This window comes from Lolium rigidum, chromosome 4, assembly GCF_022539505.1.
Source record: "Lolium rigidum isolate FL_2022 chromosome 4, APGP_CSIRO_Lrig_0.1, whole genome shotgun sequence".
Lineage (NCBI taxonomy): Eukaryota > Viridiplantae > Streptophyta > Magnoliopsida > Poales > Poaceae > Lolium > Lolium rigidum.
Genome location: NC_061511.1, coordinates 201,249,716 through 201,257,998, shown reverse-complemented (window position 1 = coordinate 201,257,998; position 8,283 = coordinate 201,249,716). Strand labels below are relative to the sequence as shown.

The 8,283-nt window shown below is 45.9% G+C and overlaps 1 protein-coding gene across 1 annotated transcript; it reads left to right on the top strand.

The window, feature by feature from the left end:
* Positions 1-4,306: 4,306 nt before the first annotated feature.
* On the top strand, positions 4,307-7,210 carry LOC124706856 (putative 12-oxophytodienoate reductase 11). The gene is made up of 4 exons (XM_047238522.1): positions 4,307-4,516; positions 4,638-4,909; positions 5,018-5,191; positions 6,317-7,210. The coding sequence occupies exons 1-4, from the start codon at positions 4,407-4,409 to the stop codon at positions 6,910-6,912; spliced, it is 1,152 nt and encodes a 383-aa protein (XP_047094478.1). The 5' UTR covers positions 4,307-4,406; the 3' UTR covers positions 6,913-7,210.
* The last annotated feature ends 1,073 nt before the right edge of the window (positions 7,211-8,283 follow it).

Sequence of the window (8,283 nt, the reverse complement as noted above, 5' to 3'; positions counted from 1 at the left end):
ATGTAGGCGGAAGGGCGGAGTCGGGAGAGTCACGGGGGCCCCACACGCTAGGGCCTCGCGGGCCCCCTCTAGGCCGCGCCGCCCTAGTGTGGCGGCGCCCCGTGACCCCACTTCGTCTCCCCTCCGGTCTTCTGGATGCTTCGTGTAAAAATAGGCCCCTGGGCGTTGATTTCGTCCAATTCCGAGAATATTTCCTTACTAGGATTTCTGAAACCAAAAACGACAGAAAACAAAGAATCGGCTCTTCGGCATCTCGTCAATAGGTTAGTGCCGGAAAATGCATAAATATGACATATAATGTGTATAAAACATGTGAGTATCATCATAAAAGTAGCATGGAACATAAGAAATAGATACGTTTGGGACGTATCACAGTGCTACCCAGCTTGAGTGAAGTTTTGAAACCCCGTACATGAAAGGGGCGGCTCCATGATGGTGCACCTACCCACCCGAGGGAATGCCTCCATCGTGCCCAGGTTGAACCCATTCATCCTCCTCGATCGTGTGACAACCGAGGTGAAAACTTGGCAAGGAACGTGATCCCAAGGGTGTGACAAGCAGATGGCATACACGAGAGGACAGAGAGGAGCATGTACCAAAAGAGAGGAGGGAGGAGGTAGTAAGGAAGGTCACTTCCATTTCTATGTGCCACGTGATGTATCTGTGTCCAACGACAGAGGAGGTACGAACAAAAAATAAATACAACGTAGGAGGAGATGGATACATGCATGGCATAGTTTTGGCAGTTCAGATTTGATTTGTTAGAGAACCAACCTGAGTTTGGGTGGTTACGAGGGTGGTTGTACCCCCAGCCCACCAGAGTTTAAACCCTAGGGTTGACATTTGTGTGTCTCATAAAGGCGGAATATTCATTCAGTGGGAGGCGACAATCCCGTCGATAGTGAGGCGCCTGTGGTGACTTCGTCAATTTCAAGATTCAATCCGTCGGCTCAGTCTTTCGGAGGTGCTCATAGGGGTAAGGTGTGCATTTGTGCATTCACATGGGTGAGTGTATGCGCGTGTATGTGAGTATCTACGTTTGTACTGTGTTTCTAGAAAAAGAAGATTTGATTTGTTATAGCCTGTAGGGTTTGAATGGTTTTGGCAACTAAGATTTATATACATATGATAGCATATTCAGCCTCAAAGAGGGGGATTTCGGTAAGTAATATTTTTGTATTAATGGTGGTAAATAAATAGTATTTCTAAAAGGGGGTAGAGGGTGATGTACCCATATGGAAGGAGGGGCAACGTGCGATCTAATTTGTACCGTAATTGATGGATATACTATTTACTATGAGGGATTGAGATGGTTGTGAGATTTTTTTTCAGGGCAAGGAAACATATCATTCCTAATTAATTGATAGTGTGATTGATGATATCATGATTTCCTCGTGAGTGTTGATTTATTGTTAAATTAGGTCGGATGAAGTGGAGATAGTGAGATAAGATTGGAAGGGCATGATGCTTCCAATGATGACCATCATATACGTTGAGTACAACAACCAACTTCAATACAATAGTATAGATTTATATGTACGTGTGTTGAAAGTCACATGATTCTTATGATCGTTTTTGGTCCTTGTATGTCCTATTTGATTGACATCAATACAGTCAAAAAGAAGATGTCAATGTCAGAAAGCATCGCTTAGTTATGACAAGCAAGGATTAACATCCACAAAAGTTTCACGATAGATAAATTACCTCAGGATAGAAATTGTCAACGATCAACCAGGACCAATATTTGTACATCAACACCATGGAACTTCATCAAACACCAACTCTAGTGCAAAGCCTAGAAAGCTATCTCAACAGGAAAGCGGTGAAGGTTATAATTACAATGCATAGTTCCTAATTTGTGACCTGACCAATATACCAATAGCTATCAGCCTGCTAGGTAGCACATGAAGGCATGGAGGTTGGCATCACTCATGCCTCGAAGAGTGCAGCAATGGAAGAACTTGAAAGACATGAAAAAGACCAAGGACCAACCAACTCAACATACTTGGGCTTCGATGGTTCAAGGGGATGGAGTGTGCATGTTTGGGACGCCGCCTCTCCCGTCAGTGGCACCACCAAGATGGCTAATACCCATGCTGCTCCCGGCTTGGTCACCTACCCAAACCTACTCCTGATATAACCCCACTCCTTACAATGAAAACACGCTGGCATTTCCTTCTTCTTCTAGATTTCTTACCATGATTGCTCCTACGCATCAGCTCCTGACCACGACAAGCACAAGTAGAAGCATCTTTTTTAGAAGTTATCCTCCCTTTGATCATAAGATAACAACGCAGTTTGTACCTCGCTTGAAGCGATGCTTTCCTTGACATACTTCGGGGTAACAATCAAGCCTTTGTAGGACTTAGGCAACGAATTAGGCACGAGAAAATCCCTGTCCTCGTCCTCCAAGTTGAACTCAGTACGTGCTAAGTCTAAGACGACACAGTTGAAGGCAATAATTAGTGTGTTCAGCAAGGTACACCCCCTTTTGCATCTTCAGACCATAAAGCTCCCTCTACGAATACAATTTATTGGAAGCGATCTTGTCTAGAAAATACGCTTCCAATGTCTTCCCGATCTCGGTAGGTGACTCCAAGTCCATCACATAGTACAGGACTTAATCTGTTAAGTTGAGCCGTATGGTTCCAACAACTTTGATTTGCATCTCAGCCCAATCTACACCGCCCATATTGACAAACTTCAATGCATAGGCTTTGAGTGTTCTCAAGAGTCTACGCCTCCCCAGCAAATCTTTGCCTCTCGATTGCTATAGTGGAAAGTTGCTCGTACCATTGAGCTTCGTCACCGCAAACATGTGGAAGATATCTCCCGTTGCTCTCACACGAACAGCCGCTGATCAGAGCGATCACGCCAATGCAAGCTTCTTCTTTGGTTCAGCAAAGCCTCCCCACGTGTGTTTCCTCGCTCCCAAAGATTCCATGCTCGAGATTTAAGGTCAGGTAACTCGTGAGCTCTTTTCGTTGTACCGTCCCCCCCCCCCCCCCCCCCGCCTCGCAGCTCTGCTTTTATTGACCTTGAGATAGATTAGATCTATCTCAATCCGATCCACATGACTTCCCTTATCTTCAGAAGATACTCTGAAACCTAGAGCCACACACATACGCTTGTTGTACTGCTTCAGGGACCAAAATCATGCCAACGGGAGAACTCGGTGGGTCCTTATCAAAATGCACCTAGTCTCTTCACATTAAGCCGTACTCTCCGGTTTAACTGGCCGGTACGACCGCTCAAACCTGTTGCGCCGCATCAGCTGGTACGATCTACCCCAACTTGCGCGCCAAGCAAATCAACCAACGATGCTTTCCGATCCAATCCACCTCTATGACATGGCCATTTTCGTCGTCACACCCACAATCATTGCTATCCTTTGTTGATGGTGTTCCCCTGTCATCAATAACGCGTACCGTAAGGAACCTTGCTCGCTCTGGCCTCTGCTCCGATAGAAGCCCGCCACCCACCACAACAACCATCGTCTTGCCTTTCTTTGGATCATCCGCACCATGAAGCCAATCTTTAACCTTGCATTGATCCCACTTTTTAGCATAATACATGATTACATCATTGCAAAAAGTAGATGGAAGACGATACTTGGTAACGTAGATAATATTAAAGTATCATCGATGACAAGTCCGTCTCAGTGTACAAACACATCAAACCTATGATGCCACAGACGCTGGACCTTCCCCAAAGATTTCATTTTTTTTTCTTCTCTAACCTAGCTTTCGTCCAGTCTAGTTTAGCTATCGTAGGTGCTTTTACGAATCAGAGTTCGACTCCAACAAGTAACCCAAATCTAGCAAGTAGCCTATACGATACAACATCAACAGTTAGACATAAGAGAATCCCTGCTACAAATAAAGCATGCCTTGTACTCTCGAAAGCACCAAAAAGAAATACCAGAAATACCTACTACATAAAGAATTAAAGATACCTTTTCGGAAAGACATACAGAGTAAGTAAACAGTACTGTTCTAGTCAATGGTTCACTTAAACTGATACTTGACCATATAATTCGCTGATAGTGCTCTGTTTTGTTAACAGAGCTGATACATTCCTAGTCCATCCTTAGGGCTGCGGGCCTGTGGCTGCTGCACCTACACGTCGGGCTAGTACATGAAGCAAAACAGCAACGGTGTCGCCATCGGCCGGTACGAGATATCTCAGATGGCTTCAAGCAGCTGTCATACTCGAGCGACGCTTTGGATGCATGTTGCCCCGCCACAGAAGCCAACTTGTGCGTTGTACCGTCGTTTTGATACAAACTCCACGAATGGCCATTCGACAGCGCACCCTCGATTCCGTCTCCTCTTTTCCTCATCGTCAAGACGTCAAGCACAAAAACTCCACAGTCCAGATCCGGAAGAAAGAAGCAGTAGCCGGCGATGACTTCAGATGGCCGTGCTGCTGGAAAAATGGCCGAGGGAGGTATGGAGACGAAGACGACCCCTCTCCTGACGCCGTACAAGATGGGCGAATTCAGCCTGGCGCACAGGTCAGTGAACTGCAGTGTATCGTTTCTACCTCCCCTTTCAATATTTCCATACTTACGAATTTGCTTATGGTTTTTCCGAGAACGATGTTGATCTTTGGTGCATGATATTGCGAAATGGCAGGGTTGCTCTAGCGCCGCTGACCAGGTGCCGGTCGTACGGGAACCTTGCGCAGCCGCACAACGTCATCTACTACGAGCAGAGGGCGGCGCCGGGCGTGCTCCTCATCGCGGAGGCCAACGCCGTGTCGGAGACCGCGCGGGGCTACCCGAACGTGCCCGGCCTGTGGAGCGACGAGCAGGTGGAGGCGTGGAAGCCGGTGGTCGACGCCGTGCACGCCAAGGGCGCCGTCTTCTTCTGCCAGATATGGCACACGGGCCGCGTCTCCCCCACAGGTGTTTTTTGTTTGTTTATATAGTACTAGCATATAGTATTATCATCTCGCGAATTGGTGCAAGTGTTTCAGTCTTTGATTTAATCGTTCCTTCACAATCATGTTACAGAGTTCCAGCCTAATGGGCAGGCCCCGGTCTCAAGCACGGACAGGCAAGTCACCCCTCATGTCGGCCATGACGGCACGGTCCTGGAGTTCGCCGCCCCTCGGAGACTGGAAACGGAGGAGATACCCCACATCGTCAACGACTTCCGGATCGCCGCCAGAAATGCCATCAGAGCTGGTAACAAAGTCCTCCGTGTCCGTAAAATATTTGCATCAAAGAGTGAGTTTTAACAAGAGCTAAAAAGAGGTTCACAGAAGGATTATCTCCTAATGTTACAACCAAAAACTTCGCACCAGCAGTCAGCCAAAACTTCGCCTCACTTGTGCTAAGATCGGTCGTTGTAGTGGCAGATTTGTCGCGGAACATTCTTCCAGGATTGTCCAGGAAATGAGCATGGTGCGGGACGACCTTACGGTTTGGGTTTCCACCAAAGGTGAATGGAAAGGTCCATCATGGCATCATCCACTCGGAGGTGTTGATTGGTACAACTCCGAGCCAAAAAAAATTATCATTCCCCCAAAATTTCTTCGAGTAGCGACACTGGGAGAAAAGATGCACTGTCGGCTTTTGAGTTTGCTTGCAAGGGAGACAAATGTCTCCGTCGTCTCTCAAGATGATTTACCGTTCAAATCCTATTTTAAATAGTAAACCGAGCAAAGAACTTTACTTTAGGAGGTGCCCAAATCTTTCAAACCGTTCAGTGGATTCAAAAAATCGTGCCGTATAGGCCGAAACTCTTGTGTGATCTCTACTAGCCGTGAGGTTTCAAAAAAATGAGTCTTCCACCTCGTCGTGAAGGTGCACATTTCTTAGCTCCGCGCGAAGATAGAAAAAATCACGGAGATGAGGGATTATCAATTTAATATCCATTTTGATATCATTCACATTTCACATGGGGATGTTGAGCGGCATTAGGTGGAAGATAGCGTGCGAGGTGAGAACGGTTTTGCCAAGAGTCTCTCGGATGGCCATATTGGCATTTTAGCCATCCCATGCGACAAGTTCTTCCTGCACATCCTAACCTCGAGCGGTTGGAAGTCCACTATTTTGAGTTGCCTTGTCGATAGTGAAAGACCCAGATATTTCATGGCAAAATGATGCCAGGATAGCCAGCAAGCCAATAAGCACGTCATCAAGGTCAAATGTACGTACTTCTCGGAAACATGCTAGAATGTTGAAGGGGTTTTGAATATCATCTTTTGACCGAAGCAAGAAAAATAGCCGCATCATCTCAAACACTCATTGCGCCGCATCTGCATTGATCCGATCATGCAAACATGTGCTAAACTTTTGACATTACAGGATTTGACGGAGTGGAGATCCACGCGGCCAACGGGTACCTGATCGACCAGTTCATGAAGGATGGCGTCAACGACCGTACTGATGCGTACGGGGGCAGCCTGGAGAATCGCTGCCGCTTCGCCACCGAGGTGATTGCAGCCGTGACCGACGAGGTCGGCGCGGGCCGCCTCGGCGTCCGGCTCTCCCCGTTCGCCGACTACGTGGACTGCGTCGACTCCGACCCGGAGACGCTTGCCCTGCACGTCATACGCTTCATGAATGGGCTTGGGGTCCTCTACTGCCATGTGATCGAGCCGCGGATGTGCGTCAACGAGAACGACGGCAGCCTGATGATCCCGCACCGCCTGTTGCCCTTCAGGAAGACCTTCAAGGGCACGTTCATGGTGAATGGAGGGTATGACAGGGAAGAAGGGGACAAGGCTATCGCCGATGACTATGCCGACCTGGTCGCGTACGGGCGGCTCTTCTTGGCGAACCCCGACCTGCCGGAGAGGTTCAGGAAGAACGCGGCGCTGAACAAGTATGACAGGAGTACGTTTTACACCTCTGATCCCATTGTTGGCTACACAGACTACCCGTTTCTTGATTTGCCTTAGCTAAGCTATCTCAAAGATGGGTTGTCTGAATCCACCATGGTTTGTTAGTTTGCACGGATATAAAATCTTCACAAAACATGAATTGGATGGGTTGTCTGATCCTGCTTGAGGGTGTATTATTATAGATAGGGTTTTTTCTATGTCTCAGTGCGACGCGCTCCAGTTACATTTCCTTTTAAACTGTGGTTATACTTTATTTTTTGGTGGTGTGCTAATTGGGTGAACATACAAGTTATTTTACCTCTTGCTACGGAGTTCTTTGTATTCAAAACTAGCATTTTGCCTTCAAAGCATCTCATTGTTGGAGAGTGATGTTTTGACTCTTGGATGTGTATGATCCTTTTGTTTTGAAATGCATCTTTGGTATAATTGTAAAAAATTCAAACAAAAAATAAGGTTTACTTCTTCACATACTACGCGTGTATAAACTCTTTCCATGAAAAACAGACTTATCATTTGGACTGTGTAAAAAAATAAATTTGATGCTAAAAATAAGGATTTTTGTGAAACATGTTTTGTCTTGTTTACATGAACCAAAAAAAATTGTTTTTTCATGAAATGTACGAACGCACAAAGATTGTCGATACATGCAAATTTCTTTTGACAACTACAAATTTTTTTGACAACTACAATTTTTTTTTTGGGTGGAGGGAGCATATGCATCCAGGAGCCGAATTGAATTTTCGATCATTGTTGTCATTATTTTTTGTCTATTAATGGAGAAAGATCTATTTAGCAAGCTGACTGGTACAACATATTGGCAATTGCGCTTATGTTGTTCAAGACTTCAAGCTAAAAAAAAATTCTGTTATACCTACTAGCACGGTGGTCCTCATAAATACGAGGGCAAAATTTTGTGGCTTGAGGATGTACCTGGTGCAGTGAACAGAGATGCAATTCCTGAGGGCAGGAGCCCCATGATCGCAAGGGGCACCTACGACCCCGCACTCGCTCGCTTCGTGCGCGCATAGGACAGGATCTTGGAGCCAGCGAGAGCCACGGACAGGGCTTGGTTGAGGAGTTTCCGCTATCGGCAGAGCCCGACGTTCGAGAACAAGAATAGATGGCCTTCCATGTATTGCTCTTAAGATTAGATGGCCTTCTTAAGACATGAATGCACAAATATCACTCTCTCTCTCTCCCTACCTACATATTAAGCTTAACTTAATGTGTTCAAAAAAATTCAGGTACTTCTATTAAGCAATTCACGTATAGGAGCCAAACTTCTGTCAATTAATATTTTATTATCAAATAGTATTTATATACATGTGTGCCATACATGGAATCCTTTTATTGATGAATAAATGAATGGATTATCACTTCTAGATCGCATATTCACATTCACATCGCTCTATTGTTGTGTGATCAATT

Coding starts and splice junctions, on each gene's coding strand:
- LOC124706856 (XM_047238522.1), top strand. CDS start 4,407: ATGACTTCAGATGGCCGTGCTGCTGGAAAAATGGCCGAGGGAGGTATG. Junction 4,517..4,637: donor GAATTCAGCCTGGCGCACAG/GTCAGTGAACTG, acceptor GCGAAATGGCAG/GGTTGCTCTAGCGCCGCTGA. Junction 5,192..6,316: donor CAGAAATGCCATCAGAGCTG/GTAACAAAGTCC, acceptor TTGACATTACAG/GATTTGACGGAGTGGAGATC.